We start from the raw sequence: 26,566 nt of genomic DNA, 5'->3' as shown, positions 1-26,566 counted from the left end.
TCCGAGACACTAGCCACAGGACCACAACCCAATTCAAGTTAAAATAATTTTGAGTTCAATAGGGAGATTATTGTAATTTTTCATAACTTTGAAAACAAAACAATCTCGACCACGACTTCTCTGGAATATAGGAATTATAAAAGTATTATACAAGTGGCGCAAAATTTATCACTCGAAGTTCTTTGGCTGTAATTGTTTTTATGAACGAAACGATTTGGTTCTGTTTTTGAATTGTATTTATTGTGAATTGTGTTTACTTTTTTTTCCATTAAGTCAAGAAAACGAAATCGGACAAAAATTGGCCGTCGCCATAGTTAATGACCATGCGGGCCCGATTTATGGCATTTTCTATCACTCGTTCCAGAATTTCTGGCGATTTGTTCTCGCATTATTCTTGATGGATGTTCTCTTTGAGAGCTTCTATATCTGAAACTTGTTGATTTTGACTCGTAACTTCAAGAAATTTCACAAAAAGAATACTGGAACGGTTAAATCGGGTAATCTTGCCGGCTAGATCAAATCACCAAAACGAGAGATTAGGCTACTAGGAAAAGCTACCCTCAAAATATTGGTTATTGAAGAATTGAAGAAGTTGGCATGACATATTTTTCAATCTCAATTCATCCAATTAAAGAAGAAGAAAGTCGTTAAGCATGGCTCTGTAGCGCGTCCACGTTAGTCGTTTGGCCCACGACATTTTGAAAAAAAATTTGGCCCAGCGTAAACACCACATCATGTAGTAATTTCGAGGGAATGTAATGCCTTTTTTTAGGTTATACGCAGATTTTTAATGCTCCAGAAGTGGTAATGTTGCTTATTCACATATCCACAAATATTAAAATGGGCCTCGTCGCTCATGATGATTTTCGATAAAAAGTTGTCTTCCTCGTGCTCGAGATGGCTTGATCCCTAGGCTACACGCGCTTGACGGTCAACTGCTAGCAGCTGAAGGAATATCTTCCAGTCTTCTACCAAAATTCTTTGTAAAAACCGCTGATTGATGCCCTATTGCACGGCACGTCCTCTGGTCGATACTCCAGGGTCCTCTGCAACATCTTCAGCCACAGACGCGAAATTTACAGCAGAGTGGCCTTTTCGTGGCCAGCCAGACCTGGCAACATCTCTTGTTGTCCCATATTTTTCTGAGTGGTTAAACGCCGAAAGGTTTTCCCAGTTGGTTCCCACGCCTAAATTTTCACTGCGCCAGCACCACCGACAAATAATTCCGCAAAAATTTAAACAATTCTCCCGCGTTCTTAAAGAATAAAGTGCTTTTTATCTAGTTGACGTGTATTTAGTATATGTTTACTTCACAAATGTCAAAGCAGAACTAACATTTGCCGCTATTTGTAAAAATTATGGCATCTTCCGATAGAGTGATGACTTTTGCACCACCTTTTATATATTTTAACACAAATACTGATTTACTAATAAGGATTGTCAAGAACAAAAAATCAAACGGATTGGGGAGAAACTAAGTTTCAGTCTGAATATCTCATTACTATCGACAAGTATTGATGACGCTAACCCATCAAATATGCACGTGATTTCAAGGCAGTATTAATTGACAGTCGAATAACGTGACGTAATGACAGTGTATCATTACGTAACGATTAAGTTGCAACATAAAACATCCTGTTTCTTGTAAATATTTTTTTAAGTTTTGGAGAAACAAAGAACAGAATTGGACCGTTTTTAAAATATTTTATTCTTTAAGTGATGGTTTATCTCTGTTGACATATTATTGACAGAGATGAAGCACATTTAAGTGAAGAAAATATGGAATTCTTGGCACTCACTAGCTGGTTTTTGTGGATCTTTGTTGCAAAAAAAATAATGTTTTTAATCATGTTGCCAGATTTTTCGTTTGTTTGATTAATTTTGTATAATATAGAAAAATTTGTTTTTATTTTTATTAAGGAATATAGATGTTCAAATATAGGCAGAATGGTGAATGTTACACAGTGTGTAAAGTGACCACTCAAACCAGCCATTGAAAAGTCATAAGCCCTGTAGATGCCTAAACTTCTATATTACCTTCTCTTAAATGTTCTTCATCTCTGTTGTAATATGTTAATATAAACAGCTCCCCAGAGACTTGAATCCAGTCCTTGTCTACAAAAATTTGGACAAATTCAAAATATTGTTACTAACATATAAGCAAAGAATCCCAGTATTTGCCTAGACTTCCAAATTACCTTCTCAAAAATGTTTTTCCTCTCTGTTAAAACCAATTTGAATCTAAATAACTCTCAAGGGAGGAAATCCAGCCTGCCATGTCTGGACATTCTCAAAACATTGTTGAAATACATATACATTTTTATATTAGAGCACACATAAGAATATATTTCTGTGTGCCTTACTTTAATATTCAATAAAAAAAACTAAGCAATTTATATAAAAACTCAATTTAGTAAAAAAAAGTAATGAAAGAGTTCCAAAGAGTAATTAGTAAGTTTACCATCCGCAGTGGTGTTATTCCAGTTGGGTCGATAGATCTAGATGTTTGAATTAAAACTTTCTACCCTTCAATGAGTGGTGAAGTAAAACAATCTGTCCTTTGATTGCCGCTGAAGATTTATGCGAAGTAATTAAGAACTTTCCCCTTTAGCTATTTCGGAAAATTATATCTCGTTATATCAGCCATCCATTACGTCATTCAGTTGAAACAAATGAAATAAATATTACGGTTCATTATAATATAATTGCTGTACCTATTTCGGGAATAGAATCTCATTTTTCATCTTGCTCAATAGAGAAAATTATTTATAGTTTCCGCAGGAACTTTTGTAAATGCTACCAAAATTAAGCATAATATTTTTAGATGTTTTAAAACATCTTTTTTTCTAAAAAAAATAACTACCACTGAAATGCGAAAAGCATTAAATATCCAAATCTACATAAAATAATTTTATATTTCAAGACTATATATAAATTTCAGGACTAAGATACTAAAAAAGAAAATGTTTAGAGGTTACTTTTATTGTTTTTTTAAATATTTATTTTATTTTTTGTAATTAAGCTTACCGGGCAGTACGGCAGTTTTTTTTACAAATAATAGGAAAAAATGTTTATCGAACTTCATTTAACTATAATAGGCCTGCCACACACTCGTCGAGTGGCATGGGAAGTTACGAAGAAAGGGGGCAGAGACGTCGTGTGGCAACATTACTCGTCATGCCGCAAGTCATGTCATGCTCTTCGTCGTACCCACCGCTCCCTATTTTGTCGGTTTTTGAGCGCGAATCAAAGGACCGGCAATGTGACCGCGAGTGGTTGGCCACGCCATAATCGCTCGGTTGCAGTACGTATTAAGCGCTCACACAAGACGCTCGCGTCATTTTTGAATGATATATTTCTTTGTATGACATTTATATAATTAGCTATACTTAAAATGCATAGCGCGCACGCTGCCACAGTTTCATCGTCCATTGTAGAGTGAAGACAAATGACAAGTGCGGAGCGTTGCGATTAATTGTGCAAGTAGAACAGTGTATAGGCAGAGAGGGCAACATCGGGCGAGAGGGCGGAAGCGCGAGGAGCAAAGTGAAGAGCAGCGCAAGGAGCATAGTGTGGCGGGGCTGTAATATTGGTATACTAATACGAGTATAGAAAGGGAAACAATAGTGAATAGTAAAAACGATTTTTTTTCTAATTCTCCAATTGAAAACGAAAAAGCAAAAAAGATAAAGAAAAGTGCAGTTGTTAAAAAATAACAAAACAATTAAGTTTTTTTCAATTTCAATAAGTCAGGGTACGTTTTTATTTTAATAATTATAGAAAATGACTTTATCGTGGCTGAATTGGATTTATTTACAAATGAATTTAAATGAGAATGGGGATGAATAACATTTAATTTAATATAAATATATAAAAGAAATGTAAAAACAGAAACAGTGCAGATAATAATTTTTGTGTATAGTTCAACGGTTTGTTCGTGGAAGATCGAAAAATAAAACTTTATTTGAAGATTGAACGCGTTTATCCAAAAATGCTTTCTCAAACCCGCGACCTTCCATTCACAAAACCAATTGCCACCGGATAGGCTACAACGCTATAGCATGACAGGAGTCACTAGGCATGAAGTTTGCTACATAAAATACAGAAATATATCAGAGAATTTTATTTTTAATGAAAACAACTTCCTTACAGTATGTGATTTTATTATATATTAATAAGATTTATACTTTTATTTGTGAATAATTTATGTTTCTACCTGACTCCAGAATTCATTTAAATATGCTTAATAAAATATAATTTGTTACAAACATTCTAAATCATTAATTTTGTCCATTTAAAAATGTTAAATAAATGATTTTGATTAAAATATTCAAAGTTGCTTATTTGACCGAAATCTGGCATGAATAAAAAAATATAGCGACGCGTAGAAAACTAAATCTTTAAAAAAAATCTTTACCAGTTTCTTCAATAATCTTGAGTGTTTCATTTAAAATTATGGGTCATCTGGTTGGATTCGACATCAGGTCCGTCCAGTAATTGGACTGCCACTTCCACTAAGTAAGCAATCTGACTGCCAAAACGTGGCGCTAGACGTGTTACATTTCCACATCGAAAGAAGGTTATAATATAATTAAAAAGAAATGGTTAAAATAAAAGTAAAAAGGGACTCTGCGAATTTCAACCAAAGATTGATAGGATATCTAGAGACACTAGATCTAAATAAATAAAATAGTTTAAAGCACTTACACTCAAGTAAGTCCCTTTTATATTGCACCCGCTTGGTTCACATTGTGTCACGGAATAAAGCTTAGAAAAAAACCGCATTAGTAGATGCGTTCGCCACAGACAAAATCACAAAGATTGCTTGCAATATTCTCTGTGACGATTGACAAATGTAGCCCGTTACAATAAATGTACTCACGGCAAAACAAATCATAAAATCGAATCTCTAGTGTAGATTTGAATCAAGGGTTGGAAAAAATAATAAGTATTGACTATCGGATAAGTTTGATTATTTTTAACAAAATGAAGATTAAAAACTGCAGGAAACGCAAAAGTTTAACCTCCAATATTTGTTTGAATTTAAATAATGAAGAGAAAGATGCTAGAGATGAATATTTCCAAGACTAAATGTATGGTTATTTAGAAAAAGCCACAAACTTTCCCAATGAAAATAACACTTGGAGCGCAGGTTATTGAGCAAGTTCATCAACATAAATAGTTAGAATGCTGGCTGAATGATAAATGGGATCACTCGCAAGAGATCAAAGTCAGAATAGAGAAGGCGCGAGACTGTTTTTTCAGGGTGAGTGACCTTCTTTGAAGTAGAGACTTTAATTTAGACCTCCGAATGCGCATCGCTCGATGTTACGTGTTTTCAGTACTTTTTTACGGCGTCGAAACATGGACACTCACCCAAAACACTTCAAAAAAGATCGAAACCTTTGAAATGTGGTGCTACAGGAGGATATTAAAAATCTCCTGGGTGGATAGAGTCCGAAACGATGATGTTCTCCGACGGATTGAAAAAGATAAAGAGGTACTGAAGACCATAAATAAAAGAAAACTCGAGTACTTTGGGCATGTGATGAGAGGTGAAAAATATAAAATTTTACAAGTCATTCTACAGGGAAGGATTGAAGGAAGACGCAGTGAATGTAGAAGGCGCATCTCTTGGCTTGAGAACTTGCGCGACTGGTTCCATTGCAGCACTCAGTCTTTGTTCAGGGCAGCTGCCAATAAAGTAAGAATCGCAACGATGTTTTCCAACCTCCATCGGCGAGAGGAACCATAAAAAGAAGAAGAAACAATTAATAATTCAGTATAAATCAAAATAGTATTCTAAAATAGCTTATTACTGTAAAAGTCTCCCGGAAATAAATTCTTCGCTTCAGCTGACCTACTATCATATTATTTAAGAGAGTGCAGAAACGAAATCACACATTTTCTGTTGGCAAACAATATTGATTGTCGAAACACTCAAATCACTCATGACAAATCGCTTATGTGTATGGGTATCAAACAACTGACGAAAACACGCTATAAAAGTGTTTTTATTAACAGATTTTTTTAAAACTCTTGGGAATATAATATTGATCCAAGTTAGATAAAACATACTAACCCACAATTCTAAAAAAGTTATTTCGTATTTCAAATGTATATGAAATCAATTGCGAAAGTTAAATACATATTGTTAAAAAATGATTAGGTTCAATAGACGTTTGCAGTTCAAATCCTTTTGGTAAAATGTGAATAAGACCTGCAAAAATAATTTAAAACACATTTTAAATAATGAAACCGATTTTTTCAGAAATCAAAACGCTCCTGGATATTTTTGAGAGTAATTGGTTTTCATTATTGTATTCGTGTTAAATAATATAAGATAGATCGTGAAGATATTGAGTTAACATTATCATTATGTAAATATAACGACAGTAATAAGTTGCTATGTCGATAAGTGCATAAATCCAGTGCCCTATGCACCATTTGGTGCGGAAAATGAATAATAAATGAAATAATTTTAATAAATTGCTAAATAATCGTGCCAGGGGGTTCTACAAGGTACAGAATGAACCCTCATTCGTTTCTAAGTTTTCGTCTTATTTCTCGATTACCCAGTCCCGTCAGGAGTCGTTCGGTCCAAAAACAATCCAAGAAACTCTTTTGGCCTTTGACATTATGTAATTTATTTGTACGTTTTTTTTTCGTTTCCTATACACACGTTTTTATGTACCTACATGTTTTTACATTGGAGTACAATCTCACAAATAGTTGGAATTTATTGCAACAGAGAGAGAAAATATTTTTAAAATGGATTTTTATTTATTTAAACGCCTTGTAGGCTTTTACGTGTTTAACATACATATATATACAAATATAGACACATATGTATTTTACACAGAGGCAGCAAAAAACATAAATGATTTATAAAGAAATATAAAAATATTAAAGATATCATCACATATAAGTTTAATTTTTTATATTATTGGGTATATTAAACATATATTTCTTACATATATTGCAGTGAAAAGAACAGAAGTGCATTTTGTAATATAAAAACAGACATGCATTTAACACAAAAGTAGCAAAAAATACAAATGAATTAAAAAGAATAAGAAAAATAATTAAAAAAACCATCATTACATATAAGTAGAAAATATATGGGCATGCATAATAATACATACTCATATTGCAGTGGAAAGAACAGAAGTGCATTTTTTTATATAAGTTATTTTTAAATAATATTAATTTTAGATGAAGTTAGAAAAATACTAATACAGACATAAGTCAATAACCAGTAAAAAATTTCAATCAACATAGTATTTTTCAGGTATTTCAATTTAAAAATAGTAAGTTGATACACTGCCTTTTCAAATTCAAAATTGTTATATTAAATAAATCTACGTCATTTGCGTATTCATTTACAAACGCATGAATTCTCCTTATTGGCGAGTGTGCACTGTAGTTTGTTGTAGATATATTTAAAGATAATAGTTTATTAAATCGAGTAACCGGCCCGGAACTCGCAAGTTAATTACGGAACAATCAAATATTTATTTGATATTTTAAATAAAAATAACAAATCATTCAGTTTTCTTTTGTTTTTTAATGTTTGTACATTTAAATATTTATTTAAGTATGAGTAATATGCTCAACTAGAATACCTAATTTAAAATTAACAAAACGTAAAAAAATATGTTTAAATTTTTCGATATTATTATATGGAGTAACAGCGTGTAAAGTTATTCAAACTAGTCAATGGCAGGTTCTAAGCCTTGACTTCCATATTTCCTTCTCAACAATATTTTTTCCCTCTGTTGCAATAAATTTAAGTCTTCATAATATTTCTGGGGAGTGAAATCAAGCCTTGTCTACAAGCTTTTGAAGAGACTCAAATTATTGTCGATTTGCTCAAATAGTTTTTTCTCAATAGAATTTTCATTAAAATCTTAATCAATTCTTATTAATTCCAATTTTTTTCTTTAATAACTGCTACTGCTGTTATCACGTCAATTCCTTGTAGAAATAGGCGGATAGGATAAAAAGCCACATGTTCCTAGCTTCTTCCAAATGTACCTTGTCATACATTACATTTAATTGTTTTTTTCTTTTGAAACTACCAGACTTATTAATTATCTGGTGCTATTTTAAATCGTTTTGAGGGGCAGAGAGTGGTTAACTTGTGAATTTTATTTTTTCATACAACTACATTTTGATTCTTATTTGCCCACATTTAAGCACGTGGAACCAAACATAATGATTTCGCAAAAGTATAATTAATAATTTGCAGTTCATTATCCAAAACACTTTATTAGGTTGAATTGACCAGACCGTATTAGTTTTTTTTCCTTTAGAAACAGTCTTTTAATGTCAAACTATGAGATTTTAATTATAAAACTATTAAGTTAACATCTTTTGTCGTTTAATCAATGTAGCGATAAATGAAGTAAAGTGTAATCACGTGTTAAAAAAAAACACGAATCAACCACTCTCTACCCCGCGAGAAAATTCAGAACAGCAACTCTGATCACAGCTGTTTTCGTCCTACAGTTTCAATCATCCTCGCCTACAAATCTGTTTTACCGTTATTTTGTCATCCATTTGTTCTTATAAAACCATCGAGAGACCCTCTCTTATTCTAATTATTATACCTGTCTCTGATTTGCGTTCTCGTCTGCTTTCATTATTAATATGCTACTCGGTCATATATTTTATACGATAGGATAAAATTCCTGGTAATGAACTTAATTTGTTGCAACAGAGAAAGAAAACTTTTATGAGAAGGAAATATTGAAGTCTAGACAATTATAGGGCTTACACACTGTGTAACATTCATCATTCTGCCTGTGTTGACTTTTGTAAATTAAAAAAGTTTTAATTTTCATAATGTGTGTGAGATTCATCTGGCTGAACCATTTAATTTATTAGGCAACGCCTGAAAACAAATTTTTAGTTTATACTTCTTCTTATACCAGTTAATTTAATAATCCAGCATGTCTACAAACATTAAGACAAACTTAAAATATTGCTAATTCTTATTATTGTTATTTCCAAACTGTTGGTATATGTATGTTTTTAATGATTTAATTAAAAAAAACTTTTATTTATTACGTTGTATTTTATTTTGTTTTAAAATAACTAACTGGTTGCAACGTGTAAATCCGTTGGCGATAATATTTTTTTCAAATACCGTTTTTAACAAAAAGCTTTACTTTTGTTTCCATTTATTTAGTTTTTACTATTTTTTGTAACTTAGCTCAAAAGTCATAAAGAAACAAAACAATTTTTTTTAAAAAACCTCAAAATTGCGATGGAGACGTCACAAGAGCAAAAAATTTGGTTTCTATTTTTTATTTTTTAGTTTTCTTTATTTGATTGTTAATATATACATGTAAAGGTAGGTACGCATATATATATGTTTGTATGTGTATTTGTATATGCATATAAATATGTGTGTACATGTATGTATGTATACTTGTCAAACTTGTCAATTTTTTTAACACAGGTACTAAAAAAAACACGAAAACAGGACATATATAATATTGAGAAATTAAAACAGGGCTTATGAGCTGTCATTGGCTGGCTAAAGTGGCCACTTTACACCCTGTGTAACATTCACCATTTTGCCTATGTGTTAACTTCCATATTTTTTAATTCTTCCTTTTGTTGATTTTTGTGAAGTTAAAGGGCTGAAACCTTAATTGTTTCACATACTAGGCAACGCCTGAAAACTATTTTCCAATTTTTTTTTCTTAACTTGATAATCTTAATGACTCCTGAGGGGGTGAAATCTGGTCTCTTGTCTACAAGCAATTGGACTTATTAAATTTGTAAATTATATGTAAAATATTTTAATGAAATGAACATCTCTTTGTTTTGTGTTATTTTCATTATTTAATATTGCTTTTAACGCCATCTGTGCAGGCACGATCGAAGCTTCCCAAAAAGCGGAGACGCGTTTTGCCCGTGGAGCAGCCAAGACGCAATAACCGCGACTGTGCAGTGTCCAACAGGAGAATGAACGCCATCAAACACAACCACCCTGCCGCTATCGTCAAGGAAGCACCCCCTGTAGTGAGAGTCGGTAAGGGTAATTTATTCTAATTTTAGTTTAAATCAAATCACATAGATGGCAGTAAATATTTTTTATTCGTTCTCAAATATAAAGCATGTTTTGATAAACTCAAAAAAGCTTATGCTTATTTTATACACATTTTAAGGTTACACGAGGGCTCATTGTAGGCAAATGAATTTTACAAGACAGCGAAAAGAAAATAAAAAAGAAAATTTCATCTCACTGGCGGGTTTGTTGATAAAATGGCGAAACGCAAAACGTTCTCCATCGCTGTTATAATATTTTTAATATTACGTCATGTTTAAACAAATAATATTTCAGTGCGTAAAGCGATCACCAAAACAAACTATTAACTTGTTATGAGCCTGTAAATGCCAAAAACTGTATTTTTCGTTTTCAGCTAGGTTCTTAGTTTCTGTATTTTAAGACATTTGCCCGCTTTTATGATTTAAGAACATACTTTTATTTGTAGTTGTAAAAAAGAATTTGGAAATAACGTAAAAAATGCAGTAACTCTTTTGATTTTTTTTTCCGTTTTGTTATTACAAAGCCATTTCTTCAAACACGGGAATATCGTAGCCAGGAATAAATATGTTATTACAAGCTTTTTTACAAGAAATTAGTTGGGTTATTTATAATGTATTTATTGGTTCATTTTTTAATAATTAAGAATAAATTCTTAATAAATTAAAGTAGCTTGTATCAATCGATGCGATTGTAGCAATCGCTGGTTCTCCAACTATTACTATGAAAAACATTTGACCATCCGTTAGTCTACGGCGACGTAAGATCGTTATTCTGTTAAAATATCAAAAATCCTCGTATAAAACCAATTCGAAAAGCAAATGAAACTAACTATAGATAGATTAAAAAAAATCTTTTTGAGAAAAGAAATATTTGCGTTCTTATGATTAACCCAAATATTAAATTTTGAGGGGCATTTTCAACGAATTTAAAATAACTCAAGGAATCAAGTTGGGGTCAACATCTCAACTTATTATTTTAAGTGTTTTTTTTTAAATTTGTGATGGAAAATAAGAATCCTCTTTTACTTCTTAGCTCTCCGGCTATCCCTTAGTAAAAAATATGTCAATCTCCTTAAAAATATGTCGCCCCGTTGAGACGTGAAGGAAACACTTTCGCATTTATAAAATAAGTATGGATGTACCTATAATAAGATTTAAGCATTGACTTAAAATATTAAAAGCACTAACAAGGACATTATTTTTTCACACAATAATGTATTTTTTAGAAAAAAATACATCGTAATAATCAATAAAAACACGTAAAAAAAATATTTAATGAAGTTACTTGTTGTTAAATGCACATAGCACATTGTACTATACTATTAGGGATTATATACAAATATTTTTTTTAAGTAAAGATTTTTTTTTCTTTCTTAAAATAGCAATAAAGATTATCGTTACTATTATTTTGATTGAAGTAAATAAAAAAATAATCGTAGGTACTTGATGTCTTATAAAAAATTATTCTCATGAATATATTCACAAACGTTAGCATAAGCTCACGGAATAAAAATATATGTGAGAGAAAACCCGGTCGAAAAAATATCGCATCAAAAATACAGAAGGGTTATCTAAGGACCTTAGTAAATTATTCATTTATTTTTCCTGCCCCTAACTAGGTATTTTGTAGGCCCACCCTTCATTGGCTATTCAAATAGGCAAAATCAACATACTTACAACACTGTAGATAATCTCATTAGACATTCATTCATTCATTGCCATAAGCTCTAAAGCGCTACTTTTCAGACCAGAGGTTTCGTAAAAACTTTTATTGTGTAAGGAGAAGAGTGAACAGTGCATTAAAACTAACATTGTCAAATTAATGTTTGTCGCAGTAGACCAAATTAGCTGTTCACGAGTCCTGCTGCCGATCTTTATGTGTGGAAGCAAAGTATGGAATTGTAAAAACAAGAATGAAAGTATGCTGAATGCTGTTGAAATGCGATCTCTCTGGCCAATATGTGGTAAAACTATGTACGATTATTGTACAAATATCGAGATTCGCGCATTGTGTAAGGCTGAGATGAGCATTATCGACAAAACGGAAAAAGGAGTCCTGCGTTGGTTTAAACTTGTAGAGCGAATGGACAGCGAAAGATTTATGAAGCGAACATTGATGGATGTTGAAATCGAAGAAGACCGAGAAGAACAAAGCATGACCAAATCTAACAAATAATGGAAGATGAACATATTACAAGTCGTAATAATTGGCGCGCATGCATGAGATTAATGAATTCAAATGTCTGTATGCAATAACAGAGTTATATGGCGTTCTTTCCTCTTTTACTAACTAAAACGTCGTAATTGGTTTCTCAATATTATTTTGTTTGTTCTAAGTATTTTAATTGATTTTAACATAACTGGAAATTTACGATCATTATTATTTCCCAACAATATTTTGAGTTTGTCCAAATTTTTGTAGACAAGGACTGGATTCAACTCCCTGGGGAGCTGTTTATATTAACATATTACAACAGAGATGAATAACATTTTAGAGAAGGTATTATAGAAGTCTAGGCATCTACAGGGCTTATGATCTGTCAATGGCTGGTTTAAGTGGCCCCTTTACACACTGTGTAACATTCACTATTCTGTATATATTTGAACATCTATATTCCTTCAGTTCTTTCATCTGTTGATGTTTGTGAAGTTGAAGAGCTGAAACCTTTATTTATGAGGATGAGATTCATCTTATTGAATTATTTTACCTACATACTAGGCAACGCCTGCAGAATGGCAGAATGGTGAATGTTACACAATGTGTAAAGTGGCCACTTAAACCAGCTATTTACAGGTCATAAGCCCTGTAGATGCTTAGACTTCTATATTACCTTCTCTAAAATGCTATTTATCGCTGTTATAATATGTTCATTATTATTTCCATTTATATTCCAATAGTTATATAAATTTTGTCGTAGAAAAGTCATAGTCTTTCCGTAAATCCTTTCAATTAATTGAGAAACAAAACTTTTCCTCATTGAAACTTTTCACAAAAACATGATTACATCGGCCTAAGATAAATTACAAGCTTTTCAAAATTATAATAAGCATAAAATAAACAAAAACAGAAAAAACAAAAAATAGCCAAATGAACACAAAAATAAAAATAAAAATATTATGCAATAATAACATAAAATTTATGATATGATAATGATTATAAATAAAACTTCAACCTAAATTGAAATAAACACTATCAAAAAAACCTAACATAAACTTGATAGTGCCTATTTAACAAAAAAAGAGATATATATAGTTAAAAACATACTCATAGGTAGGTAAAATTTATAGTTTCAAAAATCGTTACAAAATATAACATAAATGGATCTTATAACGAAAGTATGTTTGGACTATTTTAACTAATAAATGTATGGGAATAATATTTCCCTACTATGCCTTAGAGTCGTAACCTAAAATAAATCGTTCTTCGTTTTTTTTATTATGTAATAGATATTCATTAGAATCATATATTTATTTATCCAACAAGCCATTTTTGCTTCTCAAATATGAAATATTAAAAAAAAAAAAGAAATTTAATAATTTAGAAAATAGATCGGCAAAAAACAGTAAGATTACTGATTTGCAGATGCTGATGAAATGATGAAATGAGATTTGCAGATGCTCAGTATTTTTTTTCAATTCATTACCCACGACTTAGCAGGGCATAGAAGCGAAGTCATAGTAAATCTTTTATAAACCTAGAAATACAAGAAAATAAAAAACCAAAACTTTTCAACTTGCACTTATTTCATGAATAATCAGTCATTTTTTTTAGTACCTATCTCTTTTTTTTTGGTATAGTGATTTAGCGAAATGGGCGCAGAAATTATGTTGCTATTGATTCGTTCAGTACGCAAGCGCATCAATAAATAGTACATGTAACCCCATTGGGCTCAAAAAGTTTTTTCTTCGATTCTCGTGCCTTACAACATAGATATGGTAACCAATGTATCTATGCCCGTATACCCTAGGCGTATAGTTTCACTGTGTGATCACGCCAACGCTATTGTATCGAGGAAAACTTTCGAAATAAATGTCTGCCCTACAAATTTAAATCGCTCTGAACTTAGAACATGGGAAAATGCAAAACTAAGTTTCGATCAAAACAAAAGTAATGATTAGACAAATAAAAGACTAGTGGTACTTAAATCCTTTGTATTGGAATAACCGGTTGACGGTTTCATAGCTTTTTCGACTTTATTATATTAAAAATATTATCATTAACAATAGAATATGACGTTAAAAAAGAAAAAAATATTTTGTTGAATAAATGTAATCCGTAAGTCATATAAATAAATTTCAAAAAAACAAACACAGTTAATAAAAATGCGTATTTGATTTAAACAATTGGTGAAGGATAAAAAAATTGTTATTAATGTTTTAAGCATTTTTTCCTTTTTCTTTTTTAAAGGACTATTTGCGTTCTAATGGTTTACTCAAATATGTATATTTTGAAGCCATTTTTCAGTTGTAAATAACTCAATACTAGAAAACGGGTATCAAGTAGAGTAGGTTTTGAACCTCGGATCTCTGATCCGTGAGTCCACAATACTACCACGGGACCGCAACTTCAACAGAGTTCGGGAACATTTTAGAGATGTAAAAATTGATTATTAGGCATTTACTAGACTGGCATATACCATTTTATTGGCTAGTTACCATTTTAGACAATTTGTAAAAGTCACCATTTTGCCTGTGTTTAAACATCCATATTTCTTCAATTCTTCCATCTGTTGATTTTAGTGAAGTAAAAGAGTTGAAACCTGTATTGACCTAGGTGAGGTTCATCTGGGTGAATTATTTCACATACTAGGCAACGCCTGAATACATTTTTTAAAATTTTATACTTCTTAATCAGTTATGTTTTGAGTATGTCCAACTGTTTGTATACAAGCTAGTTTTCCTCCCTGTTTTCGAGTAAGTATTTGTGTGTTTCTAGTAAGACGCCTATTTTTTGAGTGGATCAAAACCACACTTGTATTTTCCACAAAAGTATTTAATTTTTCTGAGGTCTATACGCTACATATGTACACCCTTTTTTTACAAAATCTAACATAATTATGAAATTTAAGTTAAATGTCCTGAATTAAGGTTTTTAGAAATATCCTAATAATGACACACCTCCAACTTTGAAGTCAATTATCTGAAGGTAACATAAATTGTCAAGTCTGTTTATGATCAATTCATGTACGGGTCATAAATATACGTACCTAGGACTAAAAATACATAATGCATGTTTTTTTTATATTTCAGGAAATGCCAACGGGATGAACGTAATTGGACTGGCTTTACAAGGACCTTCTGTCACAGTGGTCCGTAACTCAACAACACCAGCTCCCGAAGACATGGGGTACTCCTACCACCACCCCTTACAAGCGAGGGGACCAACTAGTTAGTATAATATGCTTTCGATGACCCCTTATCAAAAATAAGCCATATGTCCTTATCCTTATTTTAGTTTTTTTAAGTTCAGTGTTACGGGAAATCGGGTGGATTTTTTTTCTTACGCTTTGTCAAATTAGAGCATACAGCGAAGTTTCTTGAAAATGCATCAACAAAATTATAAAAACAATCTACTTTGAACGACGTCACTAATTCTTCTAAATCAACCAATGATAGAGCGTTGTGATAGATTTTCGGTGTACGGAAAATCAATCCGCCAATTAACAGAACTCACCGAAGAGCACTTGTGACGTTTTTTTAATCTTTGAAAAATCATAGCGCAGATAATACGATACATAAAAGTATTAAATTTTAGGTGGGTAGTCCACTCACTTTTTTTTTAACCACAGAACCACTTCCTGTGGCTTGTTGGTGTTTTCTTGAAACTTTCTTACGGTATTGTAAATCTTCATTTAAAACCCGATTTCAATTTTTTTTTTTATTTAATTTTACAATACGCCCAAGGGGCATTTACAAAAAATATACAGGTAAGTACAGTACGTAAAAATTTAAAAGATAAACAATTCTTTTTTGTTTACATTTAGAAACAATAAGAAGCATACTGCCATGCAAAATAAAAAGTGAAACTTTACATAGTAAAAAAGAAAAAAAAAAATAAATGGATATATGAAAAGTAATTGAATTAGAAAGCAAATTGTAAATAACTTGTAAAGAATTTAAACAAAAAAAAAACATTTTCATGTACTTATAAGTATAAAAAAAATGAAAATTAAAAAATTAAAAACAGTTAGTATATATGTGATAATAATATAATATACGGTACACAAAAATATTTGATAAATTAATATCAGAAAGAGATAAGATAATAATAATTCACATCAAAAACAGAGAAAGAATTGTATGAAAAAGAAAGTTTTATTACGACATTAATAATTTGTTTCAAACAGTGCATTTAAGAACGTTTTAAAATTGATAATTGTCGTATTAAAAATGTCTATTTCACAAGTAAATTTGTTGGCTAAGGAATGTAAACGCAGAATCGGAGAGTGTCATGCATAGTTAGTAGCTACGTAGGTACTCGTAGTTGCAAACAACTCCGTACTTCTAGTGACTCGATTAGGTATTTTGAAGTTAATGAGATTCAGGAGTTCAGAACAATCGAGCTCCGAATTTAAAATTTAAAATTAAAAAGAAATATTTTTCACTTTTGATTTATAAAAGACGTATTTCAAATAATATGGGGTTGTTAGTCATAATTAATTATTTAATATTGAAAGCTAAAATTTATTAACGTTTTCGTGTTCCATCGATGCCTATTTCTCTACTATTCGTAATTTCAATCGTAACCACACAAAATTATTTTGATTGAATCAAATACTTTCAATAGAAATAGGTTTTTTATTTGAAATACATTCCAATAATGTTCATAAGTCTGAAAAACCTCATTATACGAAAAAGGATTTTTCATTTTTGTCATGATCACGAAAATAGTTTTCTGTGTGGACGTTTTTCAATAGGGACGCTTCAGTAATTTCATACCTACATTTATTGTTGTCGACATATCGATTTCAAACCTCAGAAGGATTTTTCGTCATAATTTATATTTCCGGATTTCTCCAGTTCAAATATTTTAATAATCCCAAGTTACGCTTGAAAGCGGACGTTTTATTCCGCTCAGTAATTTGATCTGTTTAGTCAAATAATAAAGCGAGGAATTGTAAAAAAATAAGTAAGTCTGTTAATTTTGTTTTCGTGTTATTCATTTTTAATTTTTGTTGTTTATACTACTGGATTCTTTATCGTCTACCGATAAAATTGTGGACTGCCCAACACATTTTCGCGACAATGAAAACTAAAGGAAAACTACGAGGGCGTCTTACCTTCTTGGTTGCAGGAAGAAAGCTGCTAGGGGATGTGGAAGGGGGAAATGAAAAACACATCACATCACAACGCCCAGACCAATTGAGAAAAAACCTTTCTTCGATTTTTTCTTGCAACTCGTGGGAATTGAACCCGCGACGCCAGTTTCACAGTTGGCCATCTAACCAACTGCGCCAAGGCGCCTGCCTTGATAATGACTAATATTGTTTAGTAAATTATCTTACTTGCATTTATGAGATTAAATTTGTTTACATTTTGAGTTTGTTCAAATTTTTGTAGACAAGTACTGGATTTAACTCCCTGGGGAGCTGTTGATATTAACATATTACAACACATTTGAAGAATATTTTAGAATATTACACAGTGTGTAAAGTGGTCACTTACACCGGCCAATGAGAGGTCATAAGCCCTGTGGATGCCTAGACTTATATATTACCTTATATAATATGTTTGATTGTAAAATATTGTTGATAAATCCACGTGGTTCATAAAGTGGTATAGAAATTCAAAAAACAAGATTTTCAGGCGTTGCCTCGTATATAGAAGAAATAATTCAATTAGATTAATCTCACCCGCATAAATAAAGGTTTCACCTCTTTAACTTCACAAATATCAACAGATGAAAGAATTGAAGGAGTATTTACGTTCAAATATGGGCAGAGTTGAATGTTACACAGTGTGTAAAGTGGTCACTAAAAACCAGTTAATGACAGGTCATAAATAAGCCCTAAAAATGCCCAGACTTCTTTATTAGCTTCTCTAAAATGTTCTTAATCTGTATTGTAATACGTTAATAAAATGTGTTGTTCTAAGAGTTGAAAAAAAACGGTTGATTTATCATCAGGATATCCTCATTTGCACGCAATGATGCATAGAGTACACTAAATTGGAACTTGAAAGCACCTTAAGAACAATGAAATATATTTACAAAAACATATATTCAAAGACAGCTTTCCCAGGAATCGAACCAGGGGCCTCAATCATGATGGTGAAGTGCCAATTACTGCACTCGGAGGCGGACTTTTTTCTACTTGATTTCCTTTTTGGCGTTTTAATCTGAGAGCAGCCATAGAGTTGAAAACACTCGTCAGGAATCCTGGTTCTAATTCTAACGCAAAACTGAAATCTCCATCGGCCTGGAAACTCGCCTGGTTTCCGGGATAAAAAGCTTGTTTATCAGGTAGAGTTACACTGCGATACCTCTCTTTCCGTAGACTGGCTGGTTACCTTACATTCCTGAAACAGATAATAGAGATACACTACAATTGGCGCATCAGTACGGTGCCATATGCACATATTGTAATGTAGATTTTTAATCAATTTGTGTTTAAAATTTTGAAGAAAATTGTAAGATTCTGCATAATTTACAGAATATGCCCATGTACTTGTAAGGAAAAAATTGCTTCAAGGCAATTTGCCCGTCCTTATACGAATTTAAATTTTTAATTAATATAAAGCGTAAAATAAATCAAAAATTTCCACGATTATAGTCCTTAAAATGTAACATAATTAGAATGACAGTTGTCTGAAAAACTGACGGCATAACTTTGTAGTAACGGCAACGGAGGTGTTTATATTGACACACGAAAAATCATTTGTATCTGACGTGTTTATTTATTTTTTTAATACAATGCTTGAAAGATAAATCAACATTATATATAATATCAGCTTTAAAACTAAAAGAAAACTAAAATAAACCTTATTATTAACGACGTTTTTACAAGGCTACATCATTTTGCAAAAACGTTAAAGATGGACAAATTGATCAATGTAAATTGATCGAATAAAAAAGTCATTTGATGTTGTTCATGAAAAAAGTATAAATGTCTCATTATTTGGTGAATAATTGTGTTAAACACACTATAATAGGCTTGTTTTTGCGTTTTTTATACCAATTTTCGGAAAAAGAGTTTCATGATTGCATGAAATAACTGATAAAATTGATTTGATCAGTGATCAGTAATTTTCCATAAGTAGTTAAATTAGTTTGAGAGCTATAATTCCAATCAAGCTATATTTTAAGGACTATAGGTACGAATAAGATAATAATGATGATAAATAACCTAATAACGTCAATTAGATAAATAAAATAAAATAAATTAATGTTATTAAATATTTGTATATAACCACCAACCGACTTTTCTACATATGTCTACCGGTTTCGAGACGTACCCGTCTCTTCGTCAGGACACCAATTGAACCATCATGCAAAACCCACTATACACATGCAAAATCCACTTTACACCATCACCATAGTTGTTGCACAAAAATATGAAACCAACACGACATATATTTTAATAAGCAAATGCACTGATTACACAGAAATGTCAGTAAGTGGTTATATACACATATTTGATAACATTTAATTATATGTTTGACCACAAAGTAAATGCTTCAAATATTAATAATATAAAATAGATACGATTAAATTTGAATATCAGTTTTTATGATTTTTTGTCGAAGATAATTGTGTAAACTAACCATTTATTCAATTGAATTCGTAAAAGAACATTGGTATTAATTGATACTTTTTATTTTCCAGATGAAATATGCTCTCCACCTCAGGCTATATCTTTAGCTTCTCTTCAACCTCCGGTATTGAACTTTCCTCCTTTGCAACCTCGCCCCGCAACTACGGGATCCATGGACCTGATGCTTCCTCTTCAGCCGAAACTTCTTCCGGGGTTCAACGTTCACTCGGCAGCCAGAGAAACAAGATCGGAACCGAGAAACACGGCGTTCGAAGAAAGTATCAGAAACAAGCTTGACCACCTCAATGAGATAAATAGCGATGCAGGAAATGAGAGTTTAAGTCAAAACGGTGACGCACTTTCACCGCTCGCTCAAAATTTTGATAATGCACTCACCGCCGATATGAATTACAGGAAACATTGCGATAGAAACGACGGTATGCGTAAGAATGCCAAACACGATGTTCTCGTAGAATATTCTGAATGCAATGAAATCGATAGAAGCGAAAGAAACCGGAGCGAGTCAAAACTGTCGCATATCTCTGAAGAAAATACGACCGATTCTTCGCTGAGAGAAGTTAGGGATATTTCTGATAACTCTGTCCTTGTCAGGATCCCGAGAGACGGATCTGTGCCCGGCGCTTACGTCAACTCGAATTGTTCAAACGACTCGAACGAAAACTTTTCGTCCAGCCGCACGGACGAGGTCAATTCTAACATACTTAGTGAACTTGGTAAATGTGATAAGAAAGTTGCGGACAGAGATAGTATAAGAAATGCTATGCCCAATAGATGCGAGTCTCCTACGCAAGATGACGAAAGTGATATTTCCATTAATGATAGTCCTTCAAATGTATGTAATCAAAGGATAATTTGATTCTAGAAGTAATTCAGCTCATTTTTCTTTGTTGTTAATGTTGAAACTCAAATATTAAGATATTACATTGATATATAAATTTGTTATAATAATAATTCGTTATATTTATGATATTTTACACATTATATAAAATATCAAAAAATTAAAATAGACAGTTTAGTAAATGTTACGATAAAATTAAAAAATAAAGTTAGTTCCAATCAATAGATATTATTTTACTTACCTACAAATAATATTCTCAAATTCTGGATAGCGCTAATTATTATACATAAAATACCTGGTGTGGTATTCTGAATCTTCTCTACCCCTTAGAGAGTGGTTATAATGCGATATAATGCGATGACACTTTTGCTTCAATGATATAATATAAAACTGTTTAATAAACGGTAAAACTAAAACGGTTTGGTCGATTTAACCTAATCAAGTGTTTCGGGTAATTATTAAGATCGCAATAATGTAAAATAATCATGTTTGATTGCACGTGTCCATATTTATTTGGTAAATTTTCAGTAATATGAGGAAAAGTGTAGGTGCACGCAAAAGATGAAAATTCCAAGATCAAGACCAATCCCAAGGGTAGACAAGATTCAGAATTCCAGCCCTGGATAAATTGCATGTGATGTAAAATATTTACTTAAACCAATTTCTAATAATACTATGTAGAATAATTGTGCAAATATTATTTTTTCACAAAAAAAACATCGTTAGATTATTAACTACTCTCATACATATAAACATAAAATGTTTGTGAATTATTTTTTAATGAGTACATACGTTATTGTTAAACTCAACAAATGCGTATTATGAAATCTGGAACACGACTCATACGTTTTTTTAAATAAAAAATATAAAGTCCTACAAATCAAGTCTCAAAAATCGTCGTCAAATAAAAAAATAGTTTTACGTATGTATTAATTTACATAATATAACACAACGTTTGAAGAATATTTTTTCTCACTCGTGAATTTTTAGTGAAAGCATGTTAAATTTTTTGTTTTTTTCCGTAAACATTTTTTATTTTTTTAGTATTTGAACGCACATTTATTTTATATTGTGTAATTATCATTTATTTAAATTGAAATCGTGTTTAGTGGTTTAATTCAAAGCTATTTTATACTTCATAATACCCGAATGCGCTGTCATAGCATTTCTTAATAAAAAAGCTTAATTTTTAAAGATTCTGGCAATTTCTGTATGTTTATTAAATGAACATGTTACTATTTTATTGATAAACTCGTATAATTCCAATGTGAAAATGGCTTTGTATACAAAATTTTTAATTTTTGAAAAGTTACTTAAACTGGTTTGAAATAATTTTATTGCCAAGATTTTATTATAAAGTTGAAAATTACATTTTTAATAAAGCATTAGAGTTTTTATACCCCGTAGAACTGTACCTGAATGTTAAATATTTATCGAATATCTGTATATAGTATTTTAATTATTTTAATTACAATAAAATAAAAACTGGTTGTTTTTTATTTAACCCCACAGATTTAACATTGTTTGAGAATTGATTGTCGGCAAAATGCATATAAAAATATTTTTAATGCCTAAAATTAAGAAGAATGAATATCTTTTTTTCGATTTTTTCTAATTATTTTATATAAAATTATTGAGTATTCTCCATAATTTTATTACCGTACAATTTTATGATACAAAAAACTGAGATTGTTTTATTTATTAAATCAGTAAAGTTTTTTTTTTTAACACTTCAAAATCTATTTTGTTTACTTATTTATTTATAAATTTATTGCGAAAAAATAATATACATACTTAATAACAGGGAATCTATATAAAACCAATTAATGTAAAATGAAAACGGAGTGTTCTCCGTTTATGATAGTCTATATATATAGATATTTAATATTTTATGTGTCTTCCTTTCTAAAGGAGCAAGATGGAGCAAGATCCTCGTATTTAAAAAGGGAGATCGTTTTACAATTAATAACATTATGGTTGGATAATTTATAAAGCGCCATTTTGTGAAAATCACCTCTATTGTTTCACACACTTTTTAAAAATATTTATATGAATAAATTGATCAATACTGCATGGAAATCAAGGTGAAGTTTCATAAATTTCTTTAATTTGGTTTATTGAAAATGAAGTTAATTTTTCTGTTATTTGTGAAAATAAACATTTTTGTTAGTATAAAGATCGCTGAAAGCAATAAGTTTAATACCATTATTAAATCCATCAAAGTACCACGTTTTTTTTTTGATTATTTAAAATTGAGCTTGGATTTATACATTGACAATGATTCAAATATACATTTGTGATTCAAATGCAGATTAAAAATATTTTTTATCTTTAGACTGGCAACCGAACTTTAAGACTTTTAAAATACCTTCCAAAAAATAAAAATGATTAAGATACTTAAGTTTTTCTACTAACATTCCTTGGTAGAACTGCATTTATAATAATAAAAATACGTAAATAGTTTTATTCCACTTTTTTTTATTAATTTTTGCCAGTGACCGGGTTTCGTCGTGACCGACATCGTCAGACTGGTGACCGACATGTTGGTCACGACGAAACCCGGTCACTGGTAAAAAAATATGAATAGTAGTGGAATAAAACCATATACGTATTTTTATTATAATGATTAAGATACGCTACATTTGGTACAGAAATTCAGTGCTTTGTGCACTTTTAAGACAACAATTATGATTATGAATCAATTTTTCAAAATTGAATCATTTCCTTTTTTTATGTACCACAGAAGTGAGTTTTTCTTTTACTTACCCTGAAAAAGACATGGTATTCTTGTCAAAACAAGTAGGATATTAATTCTAAAAAAAATATAGTGGTACATTGAAAAAACTAAATTGTTTCATGTAGGTATATTAAATATTCCAGAAAGTAAGTGCTTCAAACATTAAACAAAAAAACTATTATTATTTTTTAGTACGCAACAAGTTACGAATTTGTTTACCTTTTATTGAAAAGTACCATTGTTATGAAACATTGTGTTGGAAACTTGGAAATAAGACAAATTAGTTTCATAGCACTAAATCAATACATTGTATCTGATTTTCACTAGTTCGTAAACTATTAGCTATAATTCAAATTGAAGGGTACATAAAACCCGCCTTCGTAAATATTAAAGCCATAAAAGTTAACAAGTGGTCGCCATAAAACTCGATTATCCAACATTAGACAAACGAAGTCGGAAAGAAAATAAGTAAATGGTCCATAAAAATTATATTTAAAGTCTCGTTGACTTTCCATATGAATTGGTATCCTAAACAGACAAAGCCTCCATTGTTTACAGCAAACATACCATCTGGAACTTCTAGACAACGATTTGGCTGGAAGCCAACACAAATCCACATAATCTACCACTATACGAGTTCCATTGATAACGAAGTAATGGGTTTACAAAAGTGCGAAGCAACAAGAAGCTGTATTTAATAATGAAAATTGAAATGATAATAATTTTATGAGTCGTATTGTTTTTATGGTCATAATACAAGACGATACATCATTGTTTGAAAATATCTTAGTCATAAACGCGTTGGAATAATTTCTAAGTAATTACTTAGATGATGTATTATAGACACCCGTAAAAATTAAAATTTATCATCTGAAGATGCTGAAGTATACTTATATATAAATTGTAAAATGTTAATTAATAAAGAAGACTGTAAACCTTCTCTGTAAGGTTGATTTTCATTTCCTTTTTTGCGTAACATGAAATAAATTATTATTCCACCAACCGGTCTGTAGCTCTAACTATGCACAACGCTCTTTCTTCTGTCATTCTTGTTCAAATTATAGTTTTTTTCATCTTTTTATTTATTCATTCAAAATTAAACTCGTTTAAATATAATTGAACTTATTAAGGCTTTTGAGGCTGTGCCCGTGTCAAGCCATCTTTATTAACAATAAAAAATACATTGTTAAATAAATTAGATTCAAATAAAATTACATGTGATGCAATACATCCAGAAAAAACAAGGTATAAGTAATAAATAGTAAAATTCCAAAGAATACAATTCAAAAAAGATAATTTGACCTAAATATTAAAATAAAATATGTGAAAATTTAGATTCATACATAATCAAATATACAAAATAATGGTAACATTGAAATCAACAAAACAATCGTAAAATAGTAAGATATGGTATTATTGGGAAAAAAAACTAAATAATAGTATTAATAAAATCAATCGAAAAATAATATATATATAAAAACATAATTTAAATTATATTTGAGATATGATTTCTAGAAACTCACTCTACACTGAAGTAAGAAATAGGAGTAATAAATAATATGCCAAATAAGATTGAGTACTGAATTAAATAAAACAAAAAAACATAATGAAAATGCATAAAAATATTAAGTTATATAAAAAGCAAACATTGATGTATTTAACATGACCCTTAATTTATTTGAAAACAAATTAAGACTTATTATATCTGGTTATGATGCACTCCCAATTGCTTTTTAATGGTGCACACGCTTACACAAACTTGATCACTTACTCTCATACAAATCCACACAAACGTACCCTCTTACATATGCAAATACGCATGCACATATTAAAAAATGTACCACAGTTTAATATGTATGATTATTATTTACAAACTTCGCTGGTCTGTCTTTTAACCTCATGTTATTCAATCATTGTTGACTGTATGTTTCTATAAAGTAAATTTATGTCCTGTCCACACCCGATGGTACATAGGTCACTGTATTGGTTACACCAAATGCAGCGCATATCGGTATTTTATAGCATGAAGGTTAGGCGATCAGCCTTACGCTTCTGGTGCCAGTCCAAGAACATGAAATACTGCTGTGTAGAACTACCTTTTTATTATTATTTAATGTAGACCTTCCCAGGAATCGATCCTGGCACCTCAAGCATGGTAGGCGAACAAATCAACCACTACAGTAGAAGGCGGACTTATCTCCACTCGATTTTCACCTGCGAATAGCGATCGAGTCGAAAGCACCTATCCAGGGTTCAGGTTCTATTTCACATATAGAACTGTATAGGTCCGTAATCCGGCCGGATACATCAATTAATTTTATTTGTATTATTGTAATATAAAACCACACGTAGAGAAGAAAACTATTATTTAATTATAAAAATAAAATTACCTTATTTAGTTTTTACCTCATTATTTATCATTTTAAATAGTGACAATGTTTCTTCGTAAGTGACATCTTTAGACTAAATAAAAGTAAACAAATTATTTTTTATATAGATGTGTAAAAACATGGGTTGTCATCCGATTTTAAATTGTAAAACCAATCTATTTTAATTATAATAATGAGAATTTGAATATTATTTGAATGTACCGATAAAAATGTTATCTGAAATGTATTAAATACGGCACTTTACATTATTCCTGGGAAATATACATAATACCTTAAGTTTTCAGGAACGTATGTATATTTATACAAATTTTCTGGGAAAAGCATAAATTTTCTAACTAGCTCACGGAAACGTGTTAAAATCGGGTTTACGGCAATCGTTAGAGCCAAAACTCCCGATAAAAAAATCACATGACTGTTAGTTGTATGTTAGGTTAAGTTATCTGTTGATTTTTATTACATTGTATGACGACATTCATCGATGAATATTTTTATTTTTTTTTATCCTATGTATCTCCGTTGATTTCATTTCATTTTCTTCTACTAATTGTTTAATAAGATTCCAATGGTCTTTATGTATTTCCTAGGAAAACAAATAGTATCTAGGAAAAAGCGTAAAAAAAATAAAAGGTTATGTATAAGTTATGTTCAAAAAATTGTTTTATGAGATTAAAAAATAAATATCAGATTACAAAATTTATTTATGTTTTATCTTTCTTTCTAAGTTACAGATTAAATAAATAAAGATCTAACTGATTACCTAACCCAG

The 26,566-nt window shown here is 30.8% G+C and overlaps 1 protein-coding gene across 1 annotated transcript in view; it reads left to right on the top strand.

The window, feature by feature from the left end:
* The window catches only part of LOC148276736 (potassium voltage-gated channel protein Shaw-like), a 273,952-nt gene extending 251,794 nt beyond the window's left edge, over positions 1-22,158 (top strand). Inside the window, exons 8-10 of the mRNA XM_088233849.1 lie at positions 9,886-10,045; positions 15,313-15,450; positions 19,886-22,158. Coding sequence (XP_088089975.1) covers positions 9,886-10,045; positions 15,313-15,450; positions 19,886-20,691 — 1,104 coding nt within the window. The 3' untranslated portion in view covers positions 20,692-22,158. The remainder of the gene's footprint in view (positions 1-9,885; positions 10,046-15,312; positions 15,451-19,885) is intronic.
* The last annotated feature ends 4,408 nt before the right edge of the window (positions 22,159-26,566 follow it).

Source organism: Micrasema longulum, unplaced genomic scaffold, assembly GCF_059751315.1.
Source record: "Micrasema longulum isolate JH-2025_06_02 unplaced genomic scaffold, ASM5975131v1 h1tg001156l, whole genome shotgun sequence".
Lineage (NCBI taxonomy): Eukaryota > Metazoa > Arthropoda > Insecta > Trichoptera > Brachycentridae > Micrasema > Micrasema longulum.
This window is presented reverse-complemented; position numbering and strand designations above follow the sequence as displayed.